The sequence below is a fragment of the Somniosus microcephalus genome, chromosome 21, assembly GCF_052327205.1.
Source record: "Somniosus microcephalus isolate GS21.2 chromosome 21, FLI_Smic_1.0, whole genome shotgun sequence".
Classification (NCBI taxonomy): Eukaryota; Metazoa; Chordata; class Chondrichthyes; order Squaliformes; family Somniosidae; genus Somniosus; species Somniosus microcephalus.
The window spans coordinates 54,502,290-54,522,038 of record NC_141007.1 but is presented as its reverse complement, the minus strand read 5'-3'; the positions used below and the strand labels follow the sequence as shown (position 1 = coordinate 54,522,038).

Genomic DNA, 19,749 nt, shown 5'->3' with positions numbered 1-19,749 from the left:
AAACATTAATCCCATTCTACACTTTGCAGGTTCTGCATCTAATTCAATGCTAACGCTTAGTAATTATCACATATTTTATGAAAGATTAATACATTTTCAGGAATGAGACCACAATAGGAAAACTGTCTAGTTATCTAATATTTTCAAACACTATTCTCTTTAGATGCATGGTTTCAAAACTATACAGGTGAACAAGCAATTAATTTTTAAAAAATGTTATTTTAATAGATTACCAAATTTTTGGTGTTGTGCTCAGAATGATATGTCAACCTTTAATAGTTTTTGTGCATTTCAAAAGGGCAGTTCAAACTTTGTGTTCCACCATTTGATTCAGAACCAGTTCTTATTTAGTCGTCATCAACGATTTGCCCCAGTATTTTTCAAATAATTTTTAAGCATTTTATTCAAATAAATAGTAGCTGAAAATGAACCTGCTCCTGTTTCTTCAGTGTACTCAGGGCTAGTGATCCATTTACAGAGGAAGTTTGCAACAGTTCAATCGTGCTGCCTGCTCAGGCTCCTCACCTCTTTCACTGGCACTTTGCTCTTTAGCTTGTTCAGCCTATTCCGTTGATAGTCAGTGGGGGTTCCTCCTTTTTGTGAAAGGCACAGTCCACTTGATTTCTAATGTGGGAAAAACAAAAGTGGGTCAGTCCACAAGGCCTGGATTCAATTACAAAGTTAAAATCAAATCCCACTTGGAAGCCTCATTTACAGAAAGGTATTGTTCCAGAGTGAATCTAGGATGGAGTCATCGAGTGAGACACAAGCAGCCATTCATACCAGTGGAAAAAACTCTCTCTCCAGCCATGAGTTATACAAGCAAATGTAGACCAAAAATGAGGACGATGCCCATCTGATCTGTGCCCCCTGACTAAAGGTAACAAGGTGGTCATGCGGCGACACAGCAGGAGCTAGCTGGCTAAAGTTCTTCTCTTAAGGCATGCACCAATGTAAATGTTGCATTCTTCAGGTTCACAAATTGAGTGAAAAGGGCTTTGCGGCTACTAATGTAAAATAGAAAATTGCAGTCCAGTGCACCTCATTTGACTTGGGAGCACATTCAGTCACACCATAGCAGTCAACTGTTCCATAGCTGTGCCTTCTTTAACCATGTGAGTATTGAATATTTACAAATGTCTAATTACATGTACATGCTCTATTATACTAAATCAGCAAAACCAATTGTCCACAAATTCTAATAAAGAGTTACAGGAATGGACAGAAGCAAAGAACATTCTTGATAGCCTGCTTGGGAGGAAAAGGTGACTTTGGACCTGTGGTTCCCAAAGGTCTCTACCACTAAGGTTTTTCTTGTGTCATTTCTGGGTCTGTTGTAGACTAATTGATACAGAGTCTGATTGCTATGATTAGTCAACAACTCCCATTATAGTGTGTAACCACTAGGATGGTGGAAGACGAACTCGATGGACCGTCGTCTTTTTTCATCTAGCAATTCCTATGTTCTTATTCCTTCTGTTGCAATATTTTCAGAACAACATGAACTGTAATTTTGCTCAATTTCCACAATGGCATTCAAATTTTCTCTTAGTACTCAAAGGGTTACATACACACTGGAGTTATTTGACTAATGATGGTTCGTTATTCCTCATGACTCCCACTGTTACCTCTCCCATCATTGAAAGGAGGATTGTGAGCTAATGGGATTAGGAGGTTTGCCACATTGCAAGTTGTGTGTCTACTGAAGCAAATGATGGAGTCAGTTTTTCTGATGATGGTATGATCCGTCTTGAAAGCCTAGCTGATAAGTCTTTAAGCTACTCCTATTTCTGACGGATTGCTGGAACTTAATGTTTTGACCACAGTGATGTAAGGTGAGGGCCCGGCACTAGTGCAACAACTAATCCATGAAATATACTAATTATATCAAAATGAAGAGCAAATGTTACAAAGCCCGTGACAAGTCTGTGAAGAACCTCCTAATGTAAAACTCCTGGCAAGGGTCGGTATTACTTGGAGTATACGAAACAGGCTGGTTTCTGTCATCTAACATCTGCACTAATTATTTTGCATACATTCAGTGATTTAAAGCCACAGAGCGACATAAAATTATGCAAGTTTTAAAATGAACACAACTTTAAAATATTACCATATGTCAGAACTTTGCCCATTGAAATACTCAGCTGAAGTACAAAATGGGAAATTCTGGTTTGTACTCGCACGGAAACACTATATTGAGGTATTTCACCTCTAAAGTTAGTGCAGTTAGAAATATACTCAATAGTAGCCACATATTTTGTTTATCTGCAAGAGGATCTGATCTCACTTCTACGCCTTCGCTCTCCCTCTGCTATACAGACAGCCGGCTCAATTTTGGCTGCTAATTATTTGAAGGTGGTTTTTAAAACGTATTTATTTTTAAGATGAAAATGTTGCTGGTGCGCACGGAGTAAAGTCTACCACAAATATGCCATCACATGATTCAGTTCACCATTACACCTCAGCACTCTGTGCTCAGTTCGAAGCAGTGAGACTTTTAAACAAATAAATATTTTAAGAATTTGCCGTCAAATAAACTGCAACCAAAAATGAATACGTCCACAGTCACGGACAAGACAGACAGACATGGAAGCCAGCCTCCTTGCTGTAGACTGGAGCAAAGGACACAATTATTATCAAGCACAACAGCAACAATAACTTGCATTTATATTGCACTTTTAACGTAGAAAAACATCTCAAAGCATTTCACATGGATTTGAGGAAAAATGAACGCTGAACTAAAAATGGAGATATATGGAGGAAGGACCAAAAGCTTGGTCAAAGAAGTGAATTTTAAGGAGGCTTTTGAAGGAGGAAAGGGAGGTGGTAAGGCAGAGTAGTTTAGGGAGGGAATTCCAGAGAGTGGGACTGAGGTGGCTGAAAGCATGGCCACCAATGGTGGGGGTGAAGGGAAAGAAATACCCAAGTGGCTGGAGTCAGAGTAACAGGGAGTTCCGGGGGGTTGCAGTAGGTTATAGAAATGGGGATGGGGAGCAGCCCATTTAAAGGTAAGGGCAAGAATTTTAAATTTGAGGGATATTTTAATGTACATCAAATCTATAGGGCCGATTTTAACCCCCCCCCCCCATCAGTGGGAACAATGTGGGTAGGGGTCAGGATGGCAGGGGATGGGATTCGCACTGTGTTCCCCAGAAATTTTTACTTGTCTAAATTCAGGCACGGGAAGGCCACCGGTGGCCTAATTTCAACAGCAGTGCCATGTGCGATGACGTCATTGGGACACACACGCTATTTTAACCACAGGCCTGACCCGAGGCTCGCACGGTCTCTGACCTGCGAGTGAAAGCTGGAGGCAGCAAGGATTTGGCCACGGGTGGCCCAGGTAAGTGATTTTATTTTTGAAGTTTCCTAGTGTGCCAGGAGCAGCAGGAATGTTCCTCCTGGCCACAAGTACACCTTGGGCCTTCCCTGCCCTGGAATTCAACCCATCTCCCCGATCGCGGATTTGTCAACCCCCGCCCCCCCCCTCCCTCCCACCAATCATTGCTTACCTTGCTGGGGATTGTTTCCATGGTTCCCGGGCAACGGCCTGACCCTCCCCCTCTGCTCCCCGCCAATTTTGATCCCGCCTACCTGCCAATGGTGATGTCATTCCCGCCAGCTTCAGGCAGTGTCAAGAGTCGTGGTTTGTAAATGGAGTTAAAATCTGGGGGTCGGGGGTGGGGAGGGGGTTTCTCTGCCTGCTTCGGCCCCCGCACCACCAATTCCTGCCCCATGCTGAAATCAGCCCTTATATACCTACAGCATGCAGACGTGCAATTGTTTACAAAAAAATGTTGGTGAAACTTTTAAAATGCTATTACAGGAAACTTTCTGATATCCGGCACGGACGGGACCGAGCTGGTGCCGTACCATCAAAAGTGCCGGATATACCAGCGTTAATGTTGAAACATACGGAACTGAAAAGCTCCGTATGAATCAACAAACCCTGTTGCTTAGCAACAGCTTCAAAACACTCGGCTGCAGCTGCAAGCGTCTCTAGCTGAAGCTGTTGCTATAGCTACAGGCCTTGCAGTGCTTGACTGGGAAAAAAAAGCAACCAGAACTAAAAAAACTTATAGAAAACGGCTCCTGATTTTTGCCGTTAGATCAAGTATTCCGGACATATAACCTCCGGATAAACCAAAGTTTCCTGTATTTCATTTTTTTGTTGCATTGCAGGCAGTTTAGCTTTAAGATTCTGGCAATCGTATAAGCACAGCAGACTGCTGTAGTAATACACTGTATCGCACAGTAGCAGGCCTTGGGTTTATGCCAGAGAGTCCCTGCACTGCTAGCCTCCGGTCATGGCTGAGCTATCGCAGCAAAACACAGAATTGAGGACTGCTGCTCGAACAGTTGGGAGTCGGGAAAATTCAGAGGGAAATCTGTCCTGCTATTGTCACATGTGACATAGGACTTAAAGTGGGGGGAGGGGAGAGACTACAGGGCTGAGGTAAAAAGTACAATTCTAAATTGAATTTTTAGTGACACATTAACTAACATTCAGATTTGGCTTCCCTCAATGGATGAGTGTTGCTGGTCAGTGATTGAGGTGTGTGCGGTGACAGCACTGTGTCTCGGGAAAGAATCAATCCTCAAGGAAACCCATCATGCTTTGCAAATAAGAACTGATTCTGCAGCAGCCGTGAATGGTCAGTGTTGACTGACGTCACTGTATGAAAACAATCCCCCCCCCACCGCCCTCCCAACCCCATGATACAAAACCGCCTCAGGGAAGTTCACAAAGTTGAGATAAATATCCCCAATGATCTAACTACCTCGAGTTTCTGCTGTACCGCCTTTGTAAGTGTCTGGTGATTCTCCTCACATTTGTGCTCATGGGTGGCAGGATGTCACCTGCCATGAAGAAACAATGACGGCAGCTGGAGACGTGACTGTAGTTAATACTGTTCCAGTCTGTCGGTTGAACAAGGGCAGTAAAGTGGTCGAGAGACTGAAACTGGAAATATTATAGGGGACTTAAAAAAAAAAAAAAATTGAAGATATATATTTTGTATGGGGAAAGGGTAAAACCGAGTAGTGATAATGGAACTGGTTAAGGGAGAGTACCGCTTTGAAATAAAACTGAAAATTATTGAAACCTTTAAGGTGAAACAACTAATCAGTAAAATGCCTGGAGTCACAGAACGTTTGCTAATGCACAAAAGTCACAGAACGATGCAGAACATTTAGTTTGGATTTGAAGTGCCCCTGCATTGCTTATTCTAAACCTACCTTGAAAGTAGCCTGCAGTACTTTGCTTTTTCTGGTGACATTTTTACACCTGTTAGCTGGGCCCTTCTTGGCCTGACTTCTAGATGCCATTTGTGCAGGTACAGAAGAGTCACTGGGAAATAATCTCTCACCATGCAGCAGGGGCCGCAGATCAGATTCAAAACGGCGCCAAATTGTCACCTCTGCTCCCCCCTTGGTGTTCTTCAGCTTTTTAGTCTTTTCTCCTGCTTTCAGTCCTTTTTTCTTAATTGCTGGGAGCTTCTCAATCTTTTTCACTGCACTGCTAGATACCAGGCCGTGCTTGGCAGGGCGCTTTTTAATCTTCACATCTCCATCTGCGCTGGAAAATCCAAGCGTTCCTGGAAATACAAGAAGTAAGAATTTACAATCCACACATTGGCCAATCCAAGAAGTACAGCAGGACCATGCCCATTTTCCCCTCATCTGAATCCAGCCCACCCTATTCATCAAACACAAGGAATGTCTCCTGTGCTCTTTAATCCATCCCGCCACCCATGAGCACAAATGCGAGGAGAATCACCAGACACTTACAAAGGCGGTACAGCAGAAACTCGAGGTAGTTAGATCATTGGGGATATTTATCTCAACTTTGTGAACTTCCCTGAAGCAGTTTTGCAACATGGGGTTGGGAGGGCGGCGGCGGGGGGGGGGGGGGGTTGTTTTCATACAGTGACGTCAGTCAACACTGACCATTCACGGCTGCTGCAGAATCAGTTCTTAGTTGTAGGTGGTCCCTCTGCACAGCTGTGAAGTAAAATGAGATTTGAACAAACTAAATCCCTCTACCATTGTTTATCAACAGCAGCCGCCGCTCTTTGAGTGCTTTGCAATAGCCATTTGGAAGCAGTCCTCAGCCACGTGCTGATCATGCAAGTTTCCGATGGACGTGTGTTTAAAAAAAAAATCTAATTATAAAATCATAACTGGGATCAGAAATATGTAGTTGTGGTTACATGTGGCAGGTGGTCCCCATTAACAGATTTTATTGCAAAGTACATTTATGAGGCTTTTGTTTGGAGCTTTTATGGGTGTTTTTGACAGTTGGCTCTCATTCTTGGGTAGACGTAATACTTATTTGAATGGGCTGCAAAAAGTCAATTTCACAGAAATCACAGAAACCCCACAGTGCAGATAGAGGCCATTTCGGCCCATCGAGCCTGCACCGACACATATCCCACCCAATCCCCGTAACCCCTACACCAACACATATCCCACCCTATCCCCGTAACCCCACATATTTTAATCCCCCTAACACTAAGGGTCAATTTATCATAGCCAATCAACCTAACCCGCACATCTTTGGACTGTGGGAGGAAACCGGAGCACCCGGAGAAAACCCACGCAAACACGGGGAGAATGTGCAAACTCCACACAGACAGTCACCCGAGGCCGGATTCGAACCCGGGTCCCTGGCGCTGTGAGGCAACAGTGCTAACCACTATGCCACCGTGCTGCGGGGGAGACTCACCATCAGCTAAGCTTTTATAAGTCAAAGTGTGCACTCCACTCAGTTTGTGATTGTGCTGATCTGGGTTGGTTGGCAATGACTGCCATCTATGATACATCTTGGTGGTTCCTGATGCCAGTGGTTACAAGGAGTATTTGCCGGGGCCAAGAGTGGGGCTCTGTGCCTCCCCTTTCAGGCCAGGCAGACAAAGGAAAAGGGGATATAAATGCAACCGCCCCCCAATATTCCCATCAAATAAAATGATAAAAATCAAAGTGTGAATGATCACACTGTTACCAGACAAAGTAATTTACTTTATGTTATTGCTATTCCAGCTCACCCACTCTCCCAGTCATGAACAGCAACAGAAGCACAGATCAATGTTGCAGCCAAATATCATGGCCAGTGAGAGACCAGATTTTGCAGGTAATCTCTCCCTCAGCTTTAGGAGGTATACACAGGGGGAGGTGGAGAAAAACAGGGAACACATCCTTATAATACAAAGTAACATTTGGGAAAGGGGGAGGGGAGAGAAATGAATAATCTTACTTACCTCAGTGTTTCTAGCTCTACTGCCCCAGCACAATACTCAATGGTGCCTACAGCACGGGGTTATGATGAAGGCTGTATTATAATTTACTTCATATGTAATGTCTGATTGTGTAAGTGACAAAAAATGTAGTGTCAAACCCAAGGGCACCCTTTTAATGTGCTTACTCATCCTGCTTTGAGTCTTCACCAATTGTGTTACCTAACCCGTAATGGTCAAGCGAGATCAGGCATCTGTGGTTACTTACCCAGAAGGCCTTGTCTTTCCTTTTTTTTCTTTGCTTTCTGATTGGCTTCCAGCTTCACAACAGAGGAAGGCGACGGACCAATCTCAGTAGCAGCGAGTGTCGTCGAGTATTCTGCGCGGAGCCCCAGGTTGGAGTCTTTGATTGGCAGTTCAGTAATGTCATCACTGCCATCAGCACTATTATAGTTGTTGTCATCCTCACTCATATCTGGACCGGCGAAAGATGGAAATAAACAAGTTAGCCAACAGGTTTGTGCAGGTGGCCATTCAGTTATTCCTTAATACTTTAATCATTTGGACCAAATACAGCGTTTAAGGGGGTTTTGGTACAGCAGTGTTTGTTCCGACAATGGGCCAATGCGAAGACAAACTGCTGGGCAAAAATTCACCGCCCTGCATTGTACTTCAGCCTATCTTAGGTTTCAGAACCTTGCACGTCATGCCGCAAACTGTCAATAAGATGCACAATTCAAAGATGTCAGTTGTTCCCATCTCCAAAATGGATCATCTCATTTTGTAGCGGTTCTCCTATTGACTAATACAGACCTCATGTAGCAGGGCTTCAGGCTTGTAACTCTCTGGATTAGAGGTAAGTGTGCTGTCTCTTGCGCTATTGGGTTGCCTTGGATATGCTATTTCTAAAAAAAAATTCTCCATTTTCCATTTGGGAAGCAAGGCAAGCATTCCAGTTATAATGGGTTTCAGTTGATGGGAAACCTGTACTCTAACTTCCTGGCCAAAAAGGTAGTAGCCAGTCAGCCAGCTTCCAGGTCTCTGCATTGTTGCCAAGTACCCCAGCAACAAAGAGGCATGTGACAGAGGCCAGATAAACTCGCCCTCTAATAGTTTCTCTCGCTGTGTTGAGGCTCCTCACCTTTTTTCAGCAATCCCTTGTTAGAGCCAAGTTGATATCTGCAACTCACCTTATGAAGAATTGTAAATTCATGCGCATCCAACAATGTCATTATACTAAGTACAGGTAGACTACCTTTTATCCGAACTTCCGAAAACCGAAACCCTCTAAAAACCGAAGGTTTTTTTCGTTCAGCGTAAGTCGTGCGCACATGACCAGAGTGGCGCACGACTTACGCTGAGCAGAGGGTCAGCGTAAGTCGTGCGCACGACCCCCGACCCCCGCCGACGACCCCCCGCCGACCCCGACCCCCGCCGACCACCCGCCGACGACCCCCCGCGGACCCCCCCCGCCGACCCCGACCCCCGCCAACCCCCCGCCGACCCCCCCGTGGACCCCTGCCGACCCCCCCGCCGACCCCCCTGCCGACGCCGACTCCCGCCGACCCCCCCGCCGACCCCGACTCCCGCCGACCCCCCCGCCGACCCCGACTCCCGCCGACCCCCCCGCTGACCCCGACTCCCGCCGACCCCCCCCGACCCCGACCCCCCCCACCGCCGACCATGACCCCCGCCGGCCCACCCCCGACAAATTTCCCAGTCTTATAAAATACCTTCCGAAATTCGAAATTTTCCGAAAACCGAAACACGGCTGGTCCCGAGGTTTTCAGATAAAGGATAGTCTACCTGTATTGACAAATCAGTGTTGCGCCACTGAGGCACTGTGCAAGGGGCCTAAATTAATCCATCGATGTCGCAATGGTACTGTTCGGGACAGGCCTTTTGTTAAATTTCAAAAGCACATTTTCTTTGAATAAGAGGAAAGACTTGAAAATTTGGGGTCTGTTTTCATTAGAACAGGCGAGATTACGGGGCGATTTGGTAGAGGAGTTTACAATTATGAAGGGATGGGGCCGACGTACAGGAAACTTTGAGTTATGCAGAGGCGAACCGTCAGGCAAGCTGGAGCCACCGGCAAAAATCAGGAGCCGTTTTTTATTCCTTTCTTGGCTTTTTTTGAACAGTCAAGCTGTGCAAGGTCTGTAGCTAAGCAACAGCTTCAGCTACAGACGCTACAGAGATGCTTGCCGACTGTTTAGAGGCTGTTGCTAAGCAACAGGGTTTGTTGATTCATATGGAGATAAAAATCTCCGTATGTTTCAACATTAGCTCTGGAGTGTACAGCAGTTTGGAGTGTACGGCAGCAGCTCGGTCCAGTCGGTGCCAGATAGCACAAAGTTTCCTGTAGATAGAAACAGACTGTTCACAGAGAATGAGGGGACAGAGATATAAAATTAGATATGAGATTTAGGGTAGAAAGCAGGCAAATTTTTTTACACAGGAGTGTGAGGCTGTGCAATGCAATACCAGAATTAATGACTGAAGCAGAGACCACATCAACATGGGTGGTTGAACGAAGGGGGGGATAAGGAAATATGCAAACAAGGTGGGCACATGGGATTAGGACAACTGCTTATGTAAAGGGTAGGCACTAACACAGATTTGGTTGGGCTGCATGGCGTGTTTCCATGTAATTTCTAAGTGATTCAATGAGTCATTGTACCAGGAAGTTGCATACCAGCGTCTGAAGAGAAACCATCACTCTCTGTGGACATCCATTCCTTTTCATTCACCGTGGCCTGAACTTCCTGCTTCTGCTTCTTACTGATGGGTTTCTGCACTTTGACCCCAGCAGCCCTTCTCTTCTGTTGAAGACCAGGCTTCTTTTTAATGACAGAGTTAGCCTTCTGAGCCACTTTGTTTTTTGCAAAAGTAGTTTTACTACTCGATAAACCATCTTCTTCTCCCGATTCCATTTTCAAGGCTGTAAGTTAAAACAAAGTTGGCATCTTCAATTATTATTCCAATCATTCCTGTCCACAAAACTCTACTTCCTGTTGTCACGTTTTTGTCAGACTTTTGTGTCAGCTTTTGCATATAAATTCCTATGTCCACGTTCATAATGGAAACTGCCTAGGTAATCCTGTCACACTGTAGTTAAGTCCTCCCACTAGTTGTGTCTTAGTTTTGCGTCTCTCTCCCTCTCCCCAGCCTGTACTGCAGTGATACTCCTTTGTGCCAATCAACTCTACTTCTCTAAGTGCTTGTAAATTTTTCTATGTAACTATCAATAATAACACAAAATCAAAGTATTATGTATCAAATTAGGGGCACGATGTAATAAACTGAATTATATCTGCATGCTCTGGTCCAATTACTCCTGCCCTCTAACCCTGCTTCACCTAAAGACTACTTGACTCCCCATATGCAATGCCACAGGAGATTGACTAGTTAAACCGAATAATTTACAAATGTGCACTTTAAGAAACTGATCTTAAAGAAACCTATCAGCCGATGTCAGGGGTGTGGGACAGGAAAATTCTCGCAAAATAGCCTCATTTTTCCATGTTTCCTATGAACAATTACAGGTAGCCTAAGTTCTTCAGCATCTGAAAAAGAAGTGTGTGCGTGTGTGTATAGATGACCTGGATTTAAAATTAAGCTCCTGCCACCTGAAAGTTTGTTCTAGAACAAGTATTTCAAAGTCATACAATTAATCCAAACATGTGGATATGGGGCAAAGTCTGCGGTCGGAGAAATTTAAAAGTACCAATCAGGGCACAATATTGGCACTGATGAACAATTACTTGTTACACATGTACTAAGTACGACACGCTCTGGTGTTTATAGTGGTGGGTGGGGGAAGAGGAAGAGAACTTATCCCAATAAGCTTAGCTTAATTTAAAAATATATGTGCAAGAGAGGAAGTGTGTGCTTTGTTTCACCTCTTCCCTTGGTTCTGTTTCTATATACAGTAAACGCTGTTCATTTCTCCAGTCCTGATGAAGGTTTATACTAGTTACAGGAAACTGTGTGTTATCCGGAGGCTAAATATCCGGCAAGCTCGAGCCACCGGCAAAAATCAGGAGCCGTTTTGTTAGGTTTTTATTCTTCTTGTGGCTTTTTTTTCCCAACAGTCAGGCTCTGCAAAGTCTCTCTGAAGCTGTTGCTAAGCGACAGAGACACTTCCAAGGTACGGCCGACTGTTTAGAAGCTGTTGCTAAGCAACGGCGTTTGTTGCCAGATACGGAGATGAAAATCTCCGTATGCTTCAACATTAACGCTGGTGTGTCCGGCAGTTTTGAGGGAACGGCAACAGCTCGGTCCCGTCGGTGCCGGATAGCACAAAGTTTCCTGTATCATTAACTTGTCTGTGCTCTCCGGTGCTGACTAACCGGCTGTGTATTTCTAGCCTTTAGTGTATCTGTTTCAGATTTCCAGTTTTTGTGGGGTTTTTTTAAAAATCAAGCTGCGAGTGCATGTGGTTTTACGACCTTGTGTACGTCATTACTTTTGTGAAACTCTTGACCGAGCTCCAGATCTTCTAACAGTCACTTACCTGTTTCCGAAGTTGCTGTAATATGCTTTGTTCTATCTTGGCTGTGTGGTATTGAGGAAGTCTTTGCTTTTCCCAGTTGTTTCTGAATCTTGCCAGGCAGGACTGATGCTTTCCCCCTGAAGGGGCTGGTGTTGGCAGATTTCAGGATGGCTGCCGTGTGCGATTTATTTGCAGCTTTACTCAGTACCTTCTGCTTTGGCCTTGAGCTGTACTTTCCCAACTGAGACGTGAGGTTGGTTTGAAGGATGTCCTTTTTTGCTCTTGGTTTAATCTAAAAGAAATCCATATTATATGTACGATTAAAAGATGCAGCCATTTATTTATATTGGTGTATATTGCCAGTTATTTTGAGAACTATTTCATTACTGCCACGCCAATGTCTATCTCATATTTGACAAAAGTACTTTTGAGAGCTAACCAGCTCCTACTTAAAACCATAATGTTGAACAGTTTGAAATGTTGAATTTATCTGTTAAATTATACTCCCCATCTATGCTGCCTGACCCCTGCTGTCAAATGAATTGCTCCACTGGGCTACTGACCCATGACATCATTTCCGGATGGACCATGAGGCATCTGAGATATTTCATAAAGAAAATACGTGTTTTAATATGTAGAATACAGGATGAGAATGGCCTGTGCACATTCCTCCCCTCGTCTGCACTGAAAAAAGAGGAACATGAGTCAGGAACAAGTATCCACAAGGGGAGGCATGAGCAACATGCCCGCTACAAGCAAAGATGACCTGAGCAGAATTAATCTCTGTTTTTTTTTGCCTCCCCCAGGAGATTACATGGGGGGAGGGGAGGGGAGAGGAAGGGAGAGAGAGAGAGAGAGAGAGAGAGAGAGAGAGAGAGAGAGAGTAGAGGGGAGAGGGGGGAGAGGGGAGTGAGGAGAGAGAGGGGAGAGAGGGGAGAGAGGGGAGAGAGAGGAGAGAGAGGAGAGAGAGGAGAGAGAGGAGAGGGGAGGGGGGAGAGGAAAGGGGAGAGAGGGGAGAGGAAAGGGGAGAGGGGAGTGAGGAGAGAGGGGAGAGAGAGGAGAGACGGGAGACGGGAGACGGGAGAGGGGAGAGGGAGGGGGAGGGGGAGGGGGAGGGGGGAGGGGGGAGGGGGAGGGGGAGGGGGGAGGGAGGGGGGAGAGAGGAGAGACGGGAGAGGGGAGAGGGGAGAGGGGGAGAGGAGAGAGGGGAGGGGGGAGAGGGGAGGGGGGAGAGGGGAGAGGGGAGGGGGAGAGGGGAGGGGGAGGGGGAGGGGGGAGGGAGGGGGGAGAGAGGAGAGAGGAGAGGGGAGAGAGAGGAGAGGGGAGAGAGAGGAGAGGGGAGAGAGAGGAGAGGGGGAGAGAGAGGAGAGGGGGAGAGAGAGGAGAGGGGGAGAGGGGAGAGGAGAGAGGAAGAGAGGAGAGGTGGAGGGAAGAACTGTTTAGTCATGATGCTCTGGCCATCTGGCTTGATGGTCCAGCTGGACTTTTCCCGCCCGTCAATTTTATACATTCGTAATAACTTCCTGATATAAATGAGATGGAAGTCCCGAGACAGACTAAATGCGCTCAAAAGAAATAAATCCCCAGCGACAGATGGCATCCATCCCTGAGTACTGAGACTAGGGAAGAGATTTGTGAGGCACTTACGGTGATTATAATGAAATTACTGGACACTGGGGTGGGACCAGTGTATTTGGAAACAGGATAGCAAGGTGTCCACTTTCCAAAAAAAGGTGACAAAATAGACACATGTAATTCATTTACCGATTAGTTCGACTTTAATACCATATAAAACACTGGAATTGATCCTCAGCTGTAAAGTTGAGGATCGATGCAAGTGGTACAGCAGAGTCTGGGAATCTTTTGGCGACTCATGCTTGTATATTCCTGAAGGAACAACAGGAGGTTTTTACTTTTTTTATTTTGGGTCTGGTCTTTTAAAACTCTTATTTTCAGTTAAACCGATAGACTGAAATGGAATCCGACAACCCAAAATGTCATCGTTCTGCCCCCGTCCTTCATCCGGTTTCCCCACTTGATGCATTCACACTTGCTGCACCGTGTTGTTGCCTCGACAAGCTTTGTCAATTTACATTTAATACAGCTATGGTGTATCCTGCCCGTGAACCCTGCCCGGTGCACTCTGCTCAGTATGGCTTGCAGCGCTCATATTTGGTAAATCAGGTCTTTAAATCTGCAGCTTCATTAATAAAAAAAAAATTAAAAACACGTGGGGGAGAAATTCGGTGGGCTGTGCCACCAGTTAGCGCCTAAAGAGGGCACTCAGTGGCTTTAGCGCCACTGGCCACGCCTCCCGCGATATTTAGCTGGGGCGCTAATGGCGGCGTTAGCCTGTTGCACTGCGCCGCCACCGATGACGTCATCGGTGTGCGCAGCGCCGCTCTACCACCCTGATCGCGATATTTGGCAGCGACCGCCTCTGTAGCACCGCTCGCTAATCGCGCCCGGTTCACGGGGCCTACCTGTGGCGGCAGTGGCGCAAATTAAGGTGGAGGTGCGGGGTGGCCGTTTTTTCCGGCGGCCGCCTGCCAGCACCTCCATCCCCGGCCTCCTGTTCTCCCCCCGCGGCATTGCCGGCTGTGTCCCGAGAGCCCGGCACTTCTCCTCGGTGCCGGGCTCTTTTGCCGGCACTCGCGATCGCTCATCGCGCTGGTGCAGGCCCCTCCCCCTTAAGAATGGGAGGAAGGCCTGCAGTACCGCAGCGCGCCGTGCCACAGCGTGTGGCGCTGTGGCACGTTGCACTGCGATATTCAGTTTCAGCGCCCTAAGAGGGACGTGGAGCGCCTCGAGCCTCGCCCCGTGTCCCTCTTGGGGCGCTCAAGCTGAATTTCCGGCGATCGCTGCTGCTCCGATCGCAGCGTAAAATCTGGCGCCCAGGCGAGCTTGGCGCCCCGTTTGCAGCTCAACCCAATTTCTCCCTGCACCAAGCTTTGTCAGCAAACTTTATTGCTTTAACTTTAAAAAGAGATCCCTGTCTTGGTATTGTAAATTTTCTTAAAATCTCAACAGAAGGATTTACAGTAAAATAGTTTTTCCTCTAATATTCTCCCCTCTTCCCCTGAAAGCGTCGACTCTTGAAAGAAAGACTTGCATTTATATAGCGCCTTTCATGACCTCCGGGCGTCCCAAAGCGCTTTACAGACAATGAAGTACTTTTGAAGTGTAGTCACTGTCGTAATGTAGGAAGTACCATGGGTGTTGTCCGCCCTCCAGTATCTTGCCCAAGTGATTATGTATCCACCTGGACAGGGACGATTGGTAGACATGACAATCGTCTTGGTGGGAGGGGGGGGGAACATCAATGCCAAGCCCAATCCAGTCTTCGCCTGATGTCCACAAGCACGGACTTCCCAGTAGGAGTCACGGGATATTGATCATGATTGGGTTCGCTGGCTGATTTCTCCCTCCCTAGCGGAGGGTGCGGAGCCTCACTGCCGCACCTCGATCACCAGCTACGAGCTGAGATCAGCTAACTTAGCACAGACTTGGGAGTGAAGCTGGAGGAGAACTTCTGGTCAGTATGGTTCAGATCCACACAAGTTTCTTTATAAACTGAGCTGTCATAAGAGCCTAGTCCACACACTAGACACGCATTTTTTAAAAACACAATAAAAAAAACATTTACTGACCTCTGACCCCGTCTTATTGCCATCATATTCCTGTCCTTTGCTTTCCCTCCCAGAAAGTTTACACTGCTTCTTCTTCTTGGGCTCCCCTTCATTCCTCAGTTCCTCACAGAGAAGGCTCAGGCCTGTCCTGATGGATCTAGAAATAAACAAAGCAAAGGCTGCCTTCAGTGCACTGCATTGTCTAAGGCGATTACTGTAACAATCACATCCTGACAGGGCCAGCTTGGTCTTGTTGAGCGAGGACCCAGCTTGATGTGGTCATCTCTGAATCACTAATTAGACTAGATTACCATTCGACCATTCACTGCTGCTTTTGAACAGTTCAATAGATAGATTTCTACACCGAGCCATTTAGCATTAAGTTTCTAATTGACCACTGGGACATTAACTCTGAGGAATTTGCTACTTTCCGAGAATCAGGTATATTTTTCATTGATTTTTTTTCTGCCCCCACCCCCCAAACCTCTAGTTCACAAAAGTACGGTGATGGATATTAGAAGACAATGAGCAAAATGTGCAGAACAGATGGTAAGATCTTCACTTTCCACACATTTCAGTCCCCTTTACACTGAAAGAACATATTCAATTCAGGGTCAGATTAATTATGATGGCCAAAAATGCTCGCTCAGCATTTGCACTCACCTCTGCTCTTGAGTCAGTTCATGCACCAAGCAGTATTAAATTACCATCCTGATGCATGTGTTGCAGTTTTCTTTGAAGCAGAAAGTGACAATAGGTTTGCAAGATCAGAGGAAATAACTATGGTGACTTGCACTAACATTTTTGCTGTGAATCCGTTGTAAAGCCTGGACTTTTGGAGAATGTGAACAATTTTAATCTTATGTTCGGAGGTGGTGCGGTCAGAGTACATAATCAGGAAAGTCAAATCTGAGCTGGTGGTTCATCCTCGGTAACGGTTTCCTCACACTGACAGCCTGTGAAGGATCCTCAGCTTTGCTGGTGGAATCTGAGATTTGTTGCTTTGCAGTGAAACCATAGCTGCATGATCTCATCTGGAATCTATCAGAACAATCTCATATAGGATAGCAGCCAACACACCAAAAAAAAAAATCGACTTTTTCAAGATTTGGGTAGGTAAGGTCAAGGAACTGAAACGTGACCTCTTGTTATTTTGATGTTGCGTTTCAACTTTCCATCTGTTTGCTATTTGCCTCATAATTTTGTTAAAACTCCTGTTCAGTTGCATCTGTTTTTTGTGCATTTTTGTAGCAAGGTTAATACACAGATTGGAAATGTCAGTGATCACACAGGAGTAAGAAAACAGTAAAGCAAAGCTAAATCATTGGGTAATGGGGAGGGAATGGCCTTTCTTCAGGTGCTGCAATCGGTGGGCGTTTCACCTGGGCCCCACAACACCCAGATATCATTGCTGTGGGGAAAGCTATCTATGCTGGGAATACTGTGGAAAAAAAGGCCTTGTGCACGACCCACATTTTAAATCCCTTGTTTACAGGCTCTTGCTTTACCCTGCAGGCCTACGGAATGCAGATCCTCCTGTGCTCCAAAAATGTCCATTGGTTCCAGGTAAATCATATAAATAAAAGTTTTTGTTTTCCTAATTCAGTTAACAGTGAACAAGGAGCTCCTATTTCAGGCGATAGCTTTAAATATCATATATAAATTTAGCTTGTCTTTTCAAAAAAAAAGTATTTAATGCTTTCGGAAGGGGTTGTAAAGACAATTCTACCACATGTTTTGTGCTGATGCACAACTGCGTTGGCTTTGTGGCGATGCGATGTGTACAGTATAGCTCCAATCAAAGTTAGGCAGAGAGTGTGAGACCACCCTAAGAATGTAAGTCTGCTACAAATCCGGTATCAAGTGAGCTTTAAAACGCTGTCAAAAATTGTTAATCTTCTTGTTGGTAACAAACAGCCAACTAAGTTGCTGCTGTTTAGTAGCAAAATGTAATTGGCATTTGGATGCTGGGTAATGGAGCTCTGTGCTTCATTTTCCGTGACCAGAGGATGGTTTAGAGTAGTCAGTATAACTTGGGCTGCCAGCCCCATAAGCAGGTACCACCCATAGCATCGTAACTGTGGTAATTACACTGCGCAGACATTTGAGAAATAGATCAAATATATACAGGTACTGAGCTGGATCAGAAGCGGCTCACCTCCTCCAGTCAATGGAAGCAGTTTTGTAAGTGGCAGTTTTTCAAGTGCAGGGGTAACATCGGAGTTCATAATTATATGGCGTGGAAAGGATCGAATATGCTGCAAAGGACGGTTAAATAACAATATGCTCCGTTATTTTAAACTCGCAGTTGCGTTATCAACAGAACTGGTAAACTCTCTCCTTGACTGGAGGTTCAATTTTCTGAGCCCTTCGCTCAATCAGACGTAACCTACTACTCTTTAGGGCAAATTATTGCTTAATTAAATCCCAGCTCAGACCAACAAAAGAGAAACTGTCTCTACAATTTTAACTTTTATTTATTTAATTTAGTGCATGAGCGGCCTGTAATCTGATTCTGAACGAACTAGGTCATGATCCTGGGATAAAATTGCAGAGTCAGCATTGGTTCTGTTAGCAAATCTCACATGACTGCTTTTGCGCTGACCTTAAGACCTGCTGCCCTTTCCTGACCTCGGAGCCAAGTGTCACCAATGTCCTAAGTTGCTCATGCATATATCGGGGGTGGGGGGGGGGGTGGTGGCGGAGGGAAAGAGACCCCTGTTCAACTACGGGAGCACTAACGCTACGGAATAAACTGCATACGGTTAGCACAACAAAAATAGAAAGTTTAAGGGGCAAGAAGCTGCAGCGTAACCCTTGTATCTTGTCAAGTTTTATTTATTCTGAGTGACAATTTCGTTTAAGAATAGTTTCTTTCCAGTCTCACTCTTTGAAAATAAACAGCTCTAAACTGTGCCATCCTCCAAGGCGTATTGCTAACTGCTCAACTTCAGACTCTTATCTGAACCATGCACAAATGATGCTGTAGAATAAACCCTAATTTATTTCAAATTTCTGTGTTATATTTACAATATGGCAATTATAAACTGGAGATGCACATCATTTATATTGGCTATCTGGTCTATGCCATGAGTAATGGGATGTTGAGTTGACCTAATTAGATGGATTGTTAACTGATTTGTGCAGCAGTGAGAATGGGGACCAGTTATCAGTTGTCTAAGTGTTTTATGGACTCAAAAAACATTACTCACAAGTGAAAAGCTGCACTCCGTGCTTAAATGGAGCAGACTGTCCAGAAATGGCTTGGGCAAAAATCCTGTGGATTTGAATGTGGATCCCACTAGCCAGGTGTACAAATATATGGCGTAGATTAAATTTAAAGGGATTTCAGCTCTTCCTCACAGTTTTCATCAATTTCACTGCTTTTACTGCACTAAAACCAACAGCTACAACATTTCTTATAACATGCTGAAACAACCGTGAATTTTGTTTTACATTAAAGTGATATCATCGCCCTTTTGAAGAGGCTCAATTCTGGGACAACCAGAATCTGCTCCAAAAACTCAATTTCCATGTCTGCCATTAGTAGCTGACGGGAACGTTCTTGCTACAGTGGAACGGTTGCCATGAGGCTTCACACATGCAATCAATATTTTAGAAACTTCAATTTTTTTCAGTCCAGAAATTAAAATGACATGATTTCACTAATTCTGCCTCTTCAGATCTTGTTTGGAAACCTTAAGAAATGACAATCCAGCCATTTGACAAGAATAGGGATGCTCCTTATTTCAGGTTACTGGCATGTGTACAAAATGGTCAGTAAACCTTTCAGATTACTGTACAACTAACAGCGTTCATCTTCTGTTCACATTGCTTATGGCTTCTACAGTATATAGCTGCAAATGATCTTAACTTTCATTATTTGGCATCACACTCCATGCTTTTGGATTACATAAAGCAAAGCTGTGCCAACAGTCAAATGGAGATGTTATCACGGTGTCACTACCAAATGAAATCAGATATTTAATTGCTTAAGATTGTGGGCCCTAGATTCACTTCAGCAGATGCCAGAATACTGAAAACAAATGATTAAAGATTACACTTGGATCAGGGAGGGGCATGGTAAGATAAATGCTTTGCTAAAGATGGGAGTCGAGACAGGCTCATTCAATTTTTCAGTATACTCTCTTGAAGAGCAGACCCACACCCAACAGTGTGTCGGAAAGTTAAGTTCATTACAAACCAGCTGAAATTCTTGTCTTTCAGTTACTCTAACTCCCAGATTACCTGTTTGAAAAGCCACCCGTCGGGATATGGCTGGGTGGAGTGATGGTGCTGTACGCTTGATGTCACTGTGCACTGGGATTTGTGACGCTGAGTAATATGTGGGTTCGTGTTTAGGATTCCCCACAGGATGAATTCTTAA

At 45.1% G+C, this 19,749-nt stretch overlaps 1 protein-coding gene across 1 annotated transcript in view; it reads right to left on the bottom strand.

Moving 5' to 3' along the window:
• Positions 1 to 19,749, bottom strand: part of bahcc1b (BAH domain and coiled-coil containing 1b) — a 236,035-nt gene that overhangs the window by 51,378 nt on the left and 164,908 nt on the right. The window contains exons 15-20 of the mRNA XM_085963645.1: positions 15,384 to 15,519; positions 11,755 to 12,025; positions 9,934 to 10,179; positions 7,504 to 7,710; positions 5,239 to 5,597; positions 526 to 624 (exon numbers count right to left, since the gene is read on the bottom strand). Coding sequence (XP_085819771.1) covers positions 526 to 624; positions 5,239 to 5,597; positions 7,504 to 7,710; positions 9,934 to 10,179; positions 11,755 to 12,025; positions 15,384 to 15,519 — 1,318 coding nt within the window. The remainder of the gene's footprint in view (positions 1 to 525; positions 625 to 5,238; positions 5,598 to 7,503; positions 7,711 to 9,933; positions 10,180 to 11,754; positions 12,026 to 15,383; positions 15,520 to 19,749) is intronic.